The sequence below is a fragment of the Agelaius phoeniceus genome, chromosome W (genome assembly GCF_051311805.1).
Source record: "Agelaius phoeniceus isolate bAgePho1 chromosome W, bAgePho1.hap1, whole genome shotgun sequence".
NCBI lineage: Eukaryota > Metazoa > Chordata > Aves > Passeriformes > Icteridae > Agelaius > Agelaius phoeniceus.
The window spans coordinates 21612786-21627164 of NC_135301.1; the positions used below are offsets into that span (position 1 = coordinate 21612786).

General features: G+C 42.9%; 1 protein-coding gene across 1 annotated transcript in view; it reads left to right on the forward strand.

The window, feature by feature from the left end:
- Nucleotides 1-155: 155 nt before the first annotated feature.
- Nucleotides 156-14379, forward strand: part of LOC129133610 (arrestin domain-containing protein 3-like) — a 53834-nt gene continuing 39610 nt past the window's right edge. Inside the window, exons 1-2 of the mRNA XM_077193201.1 lie at nucleotides 156-733; nucleotides 5167-5248. Of these exons, the coding sequence (XP_077049316.1) occupies nucleotides 454-733; nucleotides 5167-5248 (362 nt within the window). The 5' untranslated portion in view covers nucleotides 156-453. The remainder of the gene's footprint in view (nucleotides 734-5166; nucleotides 5249-14379) is intronic.

The following is a 14379-nucleotide window of genomic DNA, read 5'->3' on the forward strand; positions in this document are numbered from 1 at the left end:
TATTTCAATACCGTACTGCGAACTCGTAGCAGAGCCCTGACTCCACCAGGGAGTGCTCTGACTCTCTGCAGGAGATGGAAGCGATAACACAAAAAAAAAAAAAAAAAAAAAAACGAACGCGGCAGGAAAGACAGGCAAGCGGTGGAGGAGGAAACCGCTGCTACGACTCGCTTCGCGCATGCGCGGGGGTGGTTGTTTTTCACAAAGCTGTTCTTAAAGTGAGCTGGCAGCGTGCGGGCCAGCTGCCTTTGTACGTATATCGTAGTGTTGGGCGGCTGTCGTTGTCTTCTCAGCAATTCCGATGAAGCGTTCGTAGGGGACACGCTGATCTTGTTGGCAGGCTCTACGCAGCAGAGGCGTTGTTCAGTGTAAAGTGAAGGTCGCGTTTTGTATGAGACCTTGACTTTTTTTTGTTTTCCTTGCAGTATATTTTTATACACTTCGTTAAAAATCATGGTGCTGGGGAAGGTGAAGAGTTTGACAATAAGCTTTGACTGTCTCAGTAACAGCAATATCCCCGTGTATTCTAGCGGGGACACAGTCTCAGGAAGGATCAGTTTAGAAGTTACTGGGGAAATTAGAGTGAAAGCTCTTAAAATTCATGCAAGAGGACATGCAAAAGTACGTTGGAGCGAATCTAGAAATGCTGGATCCAACACTGCCTATACACAAAATTACACTGAAGAAGTAGAGTATTTTAACTATAAGGACGTTCTAGTCGGGCATGCAAGAGGTAAGCTTTTCGCTTATTCATTCATTACATGCAGACATATTTCCCGAAAAAGATGTATCTTTGCTTGGTTTATCCCTCCTTAATATGCAGTCTCAGAGCGTTCACTATTTCTAAAGATGAGGAAATGCTGGTTACATTCTTAGGTTGTATTTTTGACTATTTGAACGTTTACTTAAAAGCATGTTGAGGTGCATTTTCAAAGTACCTGAAGACAGGACTTTTAAAAAATACCTGCCTTTTAACAGTCTTTTCATAAGGATTTGCATTGGTTTTTAATATGTGTTTTGTAATATAAAATTCCTTTTTTTTCTTTAGCAATATTAGTGTGATTTGTTTCTCTATGGGGAAAATAGCTGTTGAGTCAAAACCAGATTTGTAGTAAATTATTTTCTTGGTAGCATCCTATCGAATCATAAGTGTAATTAAGATGTACCATTAGACGTTTTGACACATAACAGATACAGGTCTGACTTGCAGAATTATTTTTGAGGTTGATTCATTGTTGGCAGATAAAAGATTTCCTGTGGATTACTTTGATATGCTATCACTACTGCACCCGTAATTTTCCATTTCTTCCTTTGTTCTAAACCAGTATACTTGTAAATTACTTTAATTTCTTTTATTCAACTCCTCTATGGGGGACCCAGATGGAAAAATCTGTCTGAAAGGCCAAATAAGAGGTCATGGTTGTATGAATGGAGCATCGCTTCTGAGTTGAGGAGTTCTGGAACCTGCATTCAATGAAAACCTGGTCTGCTAAGCTCCTATAGAAATGGAAAGTGCCCTGCAAATTCCCTTATTTTGGGGTATGGAAATGGGGTATTACATTGTGAGTGGGACTGTGGGTCTTAAATTTGCTAATCTATTGTTTGCATAGTTACGTTGTTGTGAACGTACAAGGGACTCTAAGCTTGTTATTTCTGAAGTTTCCACCCTTTGTTAGAAGCGGTTCAATCCTGTTTGGGGCCTGTCCCGGGAAGAAGGGAGGGAGTATTCCTTCTCTCTGCATATTGGTTGCGCACATCAGGTGGTGGTGATGACTCAATTCCTAGAACGAGAAAATGTTAAAACGGAGTACATAATTTGGTTGGGTGTTTTGGTGTTTTGGTATGTTGTTTTGACTTTGTTGCGGGGTGGGGGGGGGGGGGGGGGGGTGTTGTTTTTTTTGTGTGTGTGTCTTTGTTTTGTTTTTTAATTTGAAAGATATTTACTGCAGAAATCTTCTACAAAGCAGTTGCTATCGATTTTAATTATGTTACCATGATGCAAGCAAGTTCGGGTCGCTCATGAGATGTCTTTCTAGTTCACATGTTCTTTATACTGCTGCCTTAGAAATAATTCTCTCATGCGAAAAATTCATTCACCTCTGGCTTGCAGATGACAGAAACATGCAAGCATGCAGGAGTCACTCATAGCAGGATGTATCCTTACAAGTAAGAAGGAGATCCTATGCTTCTGTCAGCTTAAGCAGACGCAATGACTTTCTATGTGGCCTGTAGATCCAAATGCTGACCTCGATAGTAGGTGCTTGGTTTTGTCTGGAAAGGGAACAAATGGTGGCAGGGAAGGGACAGATCTGACACGTTCCAACACCAGAAGCAAGACTGGTGCTGCACGTGCAGCACGTTCAATCTTAAGCAGTTGTCCCAAGACACCACTATCCTTCCCTTGGCTGCAGGGCAGGACTGTGAACACTCGCTGCAGAGAGTGGAGTTTATCTCTACGCCTTGTACCCTAGCATAGTCTGGAAGATTACTCCCTGTCCCCGCCTTGTCATTGGCCTGCTGGGGTTTGTTAGCCTGTTGCTGGGGTGATGCCAGCCGCTGATTGTAGGGGCCTGGGACGTGGGGGAAGTTCCTTTGCCCGCTCTCTAGTGTGTGCTGGGAGGCGGAGCAAAGTGGCTGCAGAGGGCACATTGCCTTTCTTGGGAATGCCCACCTCTGGGGACAGACAGAAGTATTCAAGCTCCTGCCGTGCACATCCACTGGGCCAGCAAGGAGTTGTGAGCAGGGGCGGCCGTTGGGACACACGGCCCCGCAGCCTCTTGCATCGCTCACTCGGTTATCTCTCCTGGCCCACGCCCCTGGCCAGCACGATCTGTAATCGCCTTTCAGTAATGGTCAGCACACGCTCCTGAGAGAAGTGCAGGATTGGGGTGTCTACACGGGGCAAGCCAGCAGCATGGCTCTGTGGTATGAGGAGAGCGAATGGTGAGGCGTGGGTGATGGCCCTCCCCCTTTCTCCTTACCTCTGCGGTAGTCAGGCCAGACTGTGAGCAGAGTTGCTGAGCAAATGTAGTGGGGTGTCATGTATATTGTATGTATATGAGTGGTTGGCAGGGGATGTGCTCGTGCCTGTTTAGGCCAGTCCTGCTCCAGCCTAGTCTGTGATTGACAGCTCAGTACTTGCTTACCATAATTCCGCTGCTGCTGTTCAGGCTCAGTGGGACTGCTGATCTGACAGGAAGTGAAGAAGGGATGAAAAAACGTATGTGCAAGGAAAACGCTATTATTTTTAATTAAAACCAAGCAAAGCCCTCCAAGCGTTTTTTTAACAACAACAGCAACAAAAAGCATTATACACATTGCTTTGCTCTTTCAGTGTATTGAAGATTGTTATTTTGTGACATTACATGCTGCAGGGGCATTTACATAAATAGTGTTCTAGGGGGTGTATATTTTTGCATAGGTTTGTTTCAGCATTTCTGGTGCACTAAAGAAATTGGAGCATCAGCACTTTTGTAGAACAGTGGGAACTAAAAAATCTTAAAATGTAGCAGCGTTCCTTCATGATGCTTCAGACTATTAACAACAGGAAGGGTCTTTTGTGTAATCCCACTATGTGTGCCTTTATTATGCCAACCCTTTTGTATATGAGATGCTCAATTGTTTTATCTAAATAAATGTCTATTCTGTTGGAATCAGCAGGGTTTTTTTCTGGGTTCATGGTAATTATATCGGAATAAACCACAAATTTATTGGGGCATTTCAAGCAATACAAGAAATCATGACTCTAAAACAAGGTCAGCTTTCTCATTGAAATTAGGAAATGTTTGGGTCTTTGCTATCCAAGCAAAATCGAGCTAAACTTTGAATTTTTGATACATTAACTCTTAATAGCATTAATTGGACAGCTTGCCACTTCTTGTGCCCCTGAATTTGTTTGGTACTTTCTAGGTGGTGCTTGTGCACTTTTTAAAAAAATCAATTTTTGGACACTTGCTATGCAGGCGGTAGGAGGAAGCTGAATTACTAAATGTAATCAATTAATGTAGCAGAAAATACTAAGATCACTTAATACTATTAGAGAGTTCTATTTAATTTTAAGTTTTAACTAGAAGTCATATTGGAAAACAGTTTCCATTACAGATCTTTCAGGCAGACCTTGAAATGGCAGCAGTTACAGCTATGTTAGTACTTGGATTTAAGATTGTTAAAAATGACCAGATAATATTGGCTTTTACATTTATGTAGTAGCTTTTGCATGTTGTTATTGATTATAAGTATTTAGTATAGTAAAAATCATAATTCTTTCTAGCTGCTTGTTAATATAACATAATCAGCTTAAGTATGCCCTGTATTGCTCATAGAAATAGTAGTGTAATGAAGATAATATCTATGTATCTCTTATAGAAATAGTATTGTGATGAATGTATTGTACTATAGACCTTAGTAAAACATAAGATGTGAAAAGGGCTTTTTGTAATTTAGAAGAACGGTGTAAGGCCATGCACTGACTGACCTGTCCAAGTGATAAGATAACCATGACACAAACCAGAGCACTGGAGGACAATTAGAGAATACCATGTTAAATTTAAAGAGGACATAGTAAATCCTTATCAGAGGATGTGAAACAGCAGGATGGAGACACAAGAAGAAATAAAATATATTGACCTGACACCCAGGTTGTCATGCAGATAAGCTGGAGTGAGAAGAAGCCAAACAAAGGAGTTCCTAAAACATCAGAAAGTTCGAAAGAATGTTTGAATAATGTATGAAAGACATGAATATGCATGTACCCCAGTCAGATGTAAAGGTATAAAGATAACACTGTATGTACTGGTGTGTTCTTTGGCTGTTGGCCAGGAGCACCCCAGCGCTGGAAATATTGTCCTTCTTTATCCTATAATTATTAAACTTTTAAAAATTCCAAGGAGTGAACTCTGTTTTTCACAAGATCATAAATTAAAACAAGTTAACTTCTGCTTTTATGTCAGACAAGTCTTGGAATCTCACCTAACCTTAAAAATTCTGCAGCTATACATCTAGCAGTTAATACAAATGGACTGGAGAGACTTGTTTCTGAGACACTGTATTCTTAGTATTGTAAAGAATGTATAAATCCCTCTTATGCTGGAAAAGAAACCTATATAATATATTGTGCTGTGTAAAATATTCACAGGTGGAATAGCATATTGGGTTTTTCCCTCCTAGATGATGACAATTCCGAAGAAGGACTTCACATCATTCATTCAGGAAGGCATGAATATGCATTCAGCTTTGAGCTTCCACAGATGTAAGTACTTACATGCAGTACACAGCTTGGGTGAGAGAAGGCTAAGATACATACCTGCTTAAGAAAAATTCTTGTGGGGGGAGGGAAACCTTTTCAGTGGTAGTAGGAGTTGTGCTCAGACATGCATTAGAGGACAAAATCTCATTAAACTGAAGAGGTTGCTTTTAAACTGGTTAAGAGTTGTTCACAAAACAGAAGCTCATTTTTGCCCAGTTGGTTACTCTTTCTTTTGACTGAGGTATGTTGGCTCCTTATGGAGGATTGGACCCCTTCACAGAAGAAGGGAGGGGAACTGGTGTCATTTGAGTCCTGCAGAGGGGCTGAGGTATCTTCTAAATGAAACAAGATTTTACTGGAGCCATGCAGGCCATCAGAACCTAGTGATAACAGTTTAACTGTTCAGGCTCAGTTTGAAACAGATGTGGCAGGCTTAACTGCATTTGAACTAAATAAGAGTTTGCTTGGCTTTTTTTTTCTATTTCAAATAGGATGTATGTACTCAGGCTGACCTCTAGACAAAACAGCCAGGATGGAAAAAAAACCAAATGGATGGGTGGATGAAGCAAGAAACATTCCCATACCTAATCCCACTTAACTCAGAAAGCAAAGGTGAAGCAAGAGTGATAGCAGAAGTCTTAAGATAAATTGCCACACACACACACACATTTGAGGATTCTAATGTATGCATTGTGAAGGGAAGATTTATCCATAGAGGAGTTACCAACATGGAAATTAGCTCAAGCACAATTTGCAGGAAAATTAAATATGAAGGAACAGAGAGAGTCTGGAAATAGATGAAAGAAAGGAGGTAGGAGGAGCCTTTTACTGTAAAAGCCAGGTGCCAAAGTCATTAAGGTTAAAAAAATAGGCAGAATATTAGACTGATACCTAATTTTAAAGCTAATAAAACATCTGCTTGTTAAAGGGACTGGCTTTAACAGAACTTGCAGATGATAAATGCTTTTACAGATCAGTTTCCGCAAATAGCGCAGGGCTTTTACAGTCGATATTATTAGAATGCTGAAGAGGATGCATATGTATGGAAACTTAGAAATCAATTTAAGGTTCAAATTAAAAACTTCTATAAGAAGTGATAAGGATAATACTGATATTCCCTTGAGTTGGAAGAAATGTTCAAATATGACCACTAAAATAGCACAAGAATTGATTAAAACACTAAAGGTCTTGTCAAGTGACTTGAAAGAATACTATGAAGCCATCTTTGATAATACAGGAAAAAATGAAGGCTGGTAGGAAAAGGCCTGAAGAACACTAGTTTGACACTGCCTCCTTACCATTTCTTGCTATTTTGTATCCATGGAATATTTCTAAAATTTATTTAAAACAAGACCAATGTGGTGATTTGACCTTGCTTGCCTGCCAGCCCTCCGTGCAGTTGTTCTCTCATTCTTCTGCATCAACAGGCCAGGGAGAGAAAATAAGATGGACAAGCTTGTGGGTCAAGATAAAGGCAGTTTTAATTAAAAAAACCAAAAGCTGTATGCGGAAGCAAAGCAAAAATAAGAATTAATTCACTAGTTCCCATCAGCAGGCAAATGTCCAGCCGCTTCCTGAAAAGCAGGGCCTCAGTATGTGTAGTGAACGCTCCATGATATGGGCTATTATGAGGCAAGTTATCTCCATCCCAGCCAGACCCAGTGCAACCAAATACAAAGCAATAGTGAAAAGAACCAATATGCTGACTGGCCTTACTGTTTTTTGGGTTTTTTTGTTTGTTTGTTTTTGTTTTTGTTTTTTTTTCCTTAAGGATACTGCAGCAGGATGAAACATTGAAAGTTGATTAGAAAATCCTTTCATTTGCGTTATTAAGAAAAAAAGTAAACATTTCAGATGTGCAAATAGAGATGTCAAACTTGTAGCAGAATGATCCTTTCTAGTAAAGTAATAGCACAGTTAATATTATTTGATATAGAAATTAGGGAGGGAAGCTTTGCCCATAACTTATATTTTATTATGATGCATTTAAAACATAGTGCAATATAAAAATTCTTCCTGGAGATTAAAGGATGAAAGTGTTAGGAAAAGACAAGTTACAGTTAATGGGACATGAAGGGAATATAAAAATCTTATGTCCTCCATCTTATGATGGGGGGGGAGGGGGAAGGAGGAGGAAGAGGATAAAAGGGTAATGCTGAAAGGTTTGACATCCCTATCTGCATTTTTTTTTCTCTCTCCAACTCCCTAAAAGGACTTTGTCGTTCAGTGTTCAGAGCAGAATAGTCTTTATTTTTTTCTATGTGTGCGTGTATATATATTAAGATGATCTCATGAGGGTAAAGGAAAATTAGACGATGCTCAAAAACTCTCTCTTCAGAACTCTACATTGAAATATTTAACTACTGTACTTAAAGCAAAACAAACTACAAAAGCATTTAGTTATAGTTAAACCACTGAGATACCAGCCAAGTAAATAATACAGAGTTATTTACTGAATACAATGTCCAAAATAATAATGGGATGGTACCAATGCTAATTTTTCTTGGTGGCCTTAATTTGACCTTAAAAGGGCATGCTTTATTCTACACTTGAAAATGGCCTCTAAAGGAGATGTGTATTCTTCTGGCACTTTTCTTGCACAATTCTTTAATTGCTTCTTAGAACTTCTACAAAACTACTGTTGAATGAATCGGGGATGATATATTTCCCCAACTTTAACATTACGTTTTTCTGAGATATGGGAATGCTGCAAATAAGTTATGCTTATTATGATACATTAAAAATACAGTTCTTCATATGTCTTGGTTTGAAAGACAAGTGTCTGCCAAGGAAGGCAGCAACCTCCCTTGGAATGGAGAATATGACCCCCTTCCCTCCGAATAGCTTTGAAATTAAGGGGCTTTCAGGCAAAGATATGGGAAAAGGAATAACAGTTCTTTACTAGTATGTATAACAAGGCAAACGAACAACAACAACGGCAGCAACAACAAACAAAACCAGAAACCCAGTAACAGCCTTCTCTCGGCTGTCAGGCACTTTCCCCTTTGGTGTAGTTATGGTCACAGCCGGCAGGGGCGTTGATGGCTCCTCAGCTGGGCAGGGCAGGTGAGACGATTTCCCCGCGGCTGCAGGGGGCGCTGTGACATGACATCAGTCGTCTCTCTGCACGTGGACAATGGCGGGCACAGCCGGCAGAAGGGATGGGAAAGGGGCTTCCTTTACAAACCCCCAGGAGCAGCTGATCCTGATGCCCCTCTGCATAGCAAAAGGAGCTGTAGCAGGGACCTCGGAAGCAGCAAGCTGGAACAACAGGGACGAACAAAATCCCGGAGTGGTAGACGAGATGTATCAGAAACTCCGCAGCTGTAGCTGGAACCGCCGGGCGTCCCAGCAGGCAGGGTGTCTGGGCTACAGTGTAGCAAAAACCCGGAGCAGTGGTAAAGAAACGGTGGGGGCCGGGCAGTGGCAGCCCGGCTCCCAAATCCGGCAGGGAGAGGCTCTCTGGGAGGGGGAAAGGGCTCGGGATCCCGGGGTTTCCCCTGAGGTACCCGAGCAGATGGTGAGAGCCCTTTTTTTTAGTGAGGTAGGGTGTTAATAATGTGAGAAATTATACTCACTTCTAAAAAATTTTAAAAGGTTTATTAAAACCTTATCAAAACTACAACAGAAGACTGAATAGAGAAAATATTACGGCACCGAGAGGAAAGGATTTTTCCCGCCATGTGCTCATCCACACAATGGTGGTTTCACCTTTTAACCCTTTAGCCGCTCCCAAAGTTCTGTCCATCGATTCCTTCTTCGCTGTCCAGTGGTGGAGTTTGCTTCCTTAAATCTTGATTGGAGGTTAGATGTTGCCATAGTAACAAGCCGACCCTCCCAAATGTACAGAACCCAGGCCACTTCCTGATAACAATGCAAGGGGGGGGGGGTAAAACATAAGTCTTTAAAACTTCTCTTAATATATATACATGATATTTGCCTTTTAATTGTGAGAGTCAACCATCGCATTATTCATCTATGACAATAACATCCCAGTTCAGGGGCTGCTTTCACGAGCAAAGGCTCACCCACGGCAGAGGCAGAAGAAGCAGGACAGGGCTGGGTTCCGTCGGCGGCGGCAGCAGCCAATTCTCCTCCCTCTTCCTCAGGGGCAGCTTATCCTGATGCCCCTCTTCATAGCAAAAGGAGCTGTAGCAGGAACCTTGGAAGCCGCAAGCTGGAACAACAGGGACAAACAAAATCCCGGAGTGGTTGACGAGATGTATCAGAAACTCTGCAGCTGTAGCTGTGTGAAAAATTAATGTATTTTATGATTGGCTTATCACAAATATCAAAATGAATATTATATGTGTTTTGTTAGAAAGTAATGCTGTATTAATTCTCTTAAATACTGGGTTAAATATAGTTTTAGGTTATAAAAAATGTTAAAATAGCAACGATGCTATGTAAGGTACTTTTTTTAAAGAAAGGACTCACAGCGAGATAGCAGCCACAGGACACCTAAATCTTTCAGAGAAAAAGAATTTATTGCCCTCTTATCAGAAGAAACTAACTTCTTCCCGCCTTGAAGGCGCTGTTAGTGTTCAGAGGAAGAAGTTGATGATGACCAGACAGAATCCTGTATTGGAATGGTATTTATGCATCATGTATGAAGTGTATGACTATGCAACAGGCTATTGCTTTTAAGGGTTAATCCTTTGTTAACGGGGGTCCTTTTTCGGGCTCGTGCTACCCTGAAAAAGGTACCCGGACGTCCGTAACTCTTTGTATTTGTTGTCTCATATTGTCCTAATTCAAATTGTCCAAATTATTAATACTCTAATTGTATTACTATTTTTATAACCATTTTATTACTATTAAACTTTTAAAATTTTGGAAACAAGTGATTGGCGTTTTTCACAATTTTGGTAGCAGAGGATGGTTACTAACACCTTGCTGTCAGTGCTTTACATGAGTCAGTGTGGGGAAGGCGCGCCCTGCCCTATTTGGCAGCCTCACTCTGTTTCCCCTGACGTGACCGACAGATGCAGGTTACAATCGGTGGACAAAAGGAGGCAATAAAACAAAGAGAAGGGAAAAAGGCTCCCTACAACCGTGGTAATTGGCCCCCCAAGACTAGTAGTGTGCCTGAAGAACCCGGGAAGGAAAAAGGATTGGTAAGTATTTCTCGGCGGGGGGGCAGATACGGGGGGATGAATGTGTGTGAATGAGAGGCGGGCTGGTTGTCCCAGACCTGCCAAGTGGGTGCTGGAGTCTCCCATGCTGCGTTTTCGACTTTCCGCAAGGGAAGCGGCCAGTAAGGAGTCGAAGCGAGTGGTAAGAGGAGTGAAAGAATCCCCCAGGGTTACTGGGACTGGGTCTCAGGGAGGGGTTGGACCCCTCGGAGGTAGGGAGCAATGTTTCCTAGCCCAATCCACTAGGAAACGGGACAGGAGGGGCCCCTAAAAACCTGCTGGGCTGAGGGATTTATATTCCAAGAGCATCCAAGAGCAGGATTGAGCAGAATTCTGTTGGAGTGAGGATATGCCCGAGAACACTCAGGGTGGGACAACACAGCTAGATTGAGGGATGAAAATTTTGCCCAACAGCATCTGGGGTTGGGAAACACAGCGAGATTGAGGGATGAAAATTTTGCCCAACAGCATCCGGGGTTGGGAAACACAGCGAGATTGAGGGATGAAAATTTTGCCCAACAGCATCTGGGGTTGGACAACACAGCTAGATTGAGGGAAAAAATTTTTACCCAACAGGATCTGGGGTTGAACAACACAGCCAGATTGAGGGATAAAAAATGCCCAGGAACATCCAGGGTTGGACAACACAGCCAAAAAATTAAATGCCCAAGAGCATCTGTAGTTGTACCCCACCGCTGGGTTGAGGGACAGAAAAATGCCCAAGAGCATCTGGGGTTGGACAACACAGCTGGGTAGAGGGATATCCAAGATCACCGGGACTGGCCAGTAACACCTAAACTTGTAATAGGTGATGTGAAAGTAAAAGGTACCTTATTGTTGTTTTGTGGTGTGTGAGAGTGAGTCACACACAAAGTCAGCCTCAACTTCCCGGGTGGGTGGGAAGGGGGAGGCAGTGGAAAGAGGAGTGTGTGACCCGCACACCAGGCTATTGTTCCCTGGGCAGGTGGGAACTTTTGGGCCGAAGAGAGTGAGTGACCTGCACACCAGGCTATTGTTTCCGGGTAGGTAGGGACTTTGGGCCAGAGGGCGTGAGTGACCTGCACACCAGGCTATTGTTCCCCGGGCAGGTGGGGACTTTGGGCCAAAGAGCATTAATAACCTCTCATTGACGTTATTATAAAGCAGAGCAGTAGGGCTCAGGAGCTCAGTCCCTGGGTAGGGACTGGGTGCCCGAGGCTAGCTCGCTCATGCCAACGCCACAGGGCTACCATCTAGCAAGCATGGTGATTATCAGCTCTATAGTGATTGCAAGCTCTGAGGATTTCAGCTCTGCTTGCTAGGTAGTGGTGCCCTGGGCTTGAGGCTGCAGCAGACAGAGAGAGAGGAGAAGGAGAAGGATCAGGCTGTTCCACGAAGATGGCTTTATTTGGGGAGGTCCGTGAAGGGTCTCTGCTCAGAGATAGGTTAAGGGCAGAGGACAGGGAAACAGGAATTTTCTTTTGCTGTTTCAGCATTCCTATTGTTCATATTCTCCATGGTGCTTTTCCTAAATCTATGGGGTTTACTACAGAGCATGAGTGACCTGTGTCACTCTGGTTTTTTAAGATTTTCTAAGCCTTCTGATGTTGACATTCTTGTAGTGAACTTTCTCACACACTTTCTGTAAATAACTCATTGTTTTGCATTCCTTTATGGAGGAGGAGAGAGTTGATGGACTCTTGGTTTGACCAGTGTCATTGGAGAGGTGTCACTGTCACCCTCCAATCCGCTGTCACTTTTGGAAAACTATAAATGTTGGAGTCAGAAAATAAACTTCCATTTTTTCCTTCACCTTGAGAACAGTGGTGTGCTTGTGTTCTTTCGTGTCCTATAGTGACAGACCTGCACACCAGGCTATTGTTCCCGGGTAGGTGGGGACTTTGGGCCGAAGGCTGTGTGTGTGACCTGCAAACCAGGCTATTGTTCCCTGGGCAGGTGGGGGCTTTAGCTGAAGGCTGTGTGTGACTTGGAAACCAAGCTAGTGTTCTCCGGGCGTGTGAGGGGGCCGTAGCTGAAGAGTGTGAAAGACATGCAGACAGCCTCACAGGTGAACGAGCACTGGAGGCAACCAGAGTCAGGACCCTTCTAGGAGGCCCGGAGATACTGAGACCTAGAGGTCAACCCCAAGGCGAGGGGGGCCACAGGGACCCGTGATTTTCTGGCGATAGGGATCCACTTTGTGTCTTGAGGGTGTGAAGGAATGTGTGAAAGTGAATGAGAAATAAAAGTGAGTGAATGTAGACGAATGAACGTATAGGTAATGTGGATTGTGCATTTTAAGCCTTACCATATCTCCTTGGAGGGAGGTGTATTGTATTGAAAAGCAGTGTGAGAAAAAGGTTTTTTTGGGTGTAAGTAGTTGAAAGAAAAGTGGTATTTAAGTTGTTAGTAAAAAGTGAAAAACAGAAGCAGAGGACGAATAGATAGAATATTGAAAAATGAGACAGAAATCCAGTAAGGTGGATACAGGAAAGAAAAGCGGGAAAAAATTACCAACAGAAATACCCCAAGATAGCCCTTTGGGAGTTATGTTAGCAAACAGAAATACAACTCTTTGCAAAATACAGGGTATGCCGAAGTTGATGAGAAAAAACATGCAAACTTGTGAATTGCATACTTTAAAAAGAGCATTAGAACATTTAACACAAAAGAAAGGAGTTCTATTTTGATTCAAGGTATGCCTTTAGAGTAGCACATACCTTAAGAAAAATTTAAAAAGGGAGATTACTTTATTCAAGAGGAAAAGGATTAGTACATGAGAAACTTATCTTAGAGGTTTTAGAGGCATTAAAATTACCTAAGAGAGATAGCTATAGTACATATTAAGGGACACCAAAAGGTAAAGACCCCAGAAATAAGGGGAAATAATTTGGCAGATCAGGACGCTAAAGATGCAGCAGAAAATGGAGCTGAAAGAGTTAATATTAACTCCAAATGAGGAAAAATTGGAAATTCCAAAGTTTAGGGAAGAAAAAAAAAAGGGTAATTAAAACAAGATAGGTAGCGAACAAGATAAATTGGGGAAATAGAAACATCTTGATGGAAGACAATTAGATAATAAAATGCTTACTAGGGAATAGCAGAAGACATGTATCAAAAAGCCCAGTGGGATACTCTGGCTTTGTGTGATCATTTTTTAAGGAACTATGGGTGCATTGGGATTTTTGGAGTAGAAAAACAAGTAACTGAAAGATATATAATTTGCCAAAGGATAAATAAAAGGGTGATGAGAAAAACAACATGAGAAGTTCGTGAGTTAGCTCATTGACCATTTCAAAGTATCCAAGCAGAAGTTTGGATTTGTTAAGCTCTGGATTTATTTGTAAAAACCGTTTAATCCAGAAGAAAAAGAGTATACCACATGCTGGGGACGGGGGAGGTTGTAAGAAAATAACATTTTTGAAAGGCAATAAAAGAAAAATGGTGAAAGTATAAGGCTGGGAACAAAATATTACCTCATCCATTCCCCTCTGTTCCCCCACTCGTTCGCAGCTGCACCACCCCCCCAGCCCCTGTGCCGGCTCCGGCACAGTCCGTCTGCCTCAGTCCCGGCTGCCTGGCCCGCGGCCGCTCCGCCGGCCGTGCCGGTGGGGGTGAAGGTCTGTCCTGCCGTGTGGACTGTGGTTACTGCGCTGACCGCACTGAGGGAGGGTCTCGTCTGTCCCGTCTGTCCCGTCTGTCCCATCCCCGGCTGCCCTGACTCTGGTCGGCTCCCGCTGCTGCAGCCGGGGCCAGTCGCCGGCTTTGTCTCTGCCGGATCAGCCACCATCAGCCATGTGGAGGCTATCCACGCTCCAGCTCGGTCTCCACCGGAACACCCCCCTCGGGCGATTCCGCCTGCAGACCCCGCCTTTGGAGGACCCAGACCCTGAGCTGTGTCTGTCCCCCCGTCGTGCCCTGAGCTCCGTTCCCTTGGTAACCACAGCTCCGGCTGCTCAGGGGAACTCTCTATAGGAATCACTTTATCGAAACACTAAAAGTTCAGTTAAAAGAAAGCCC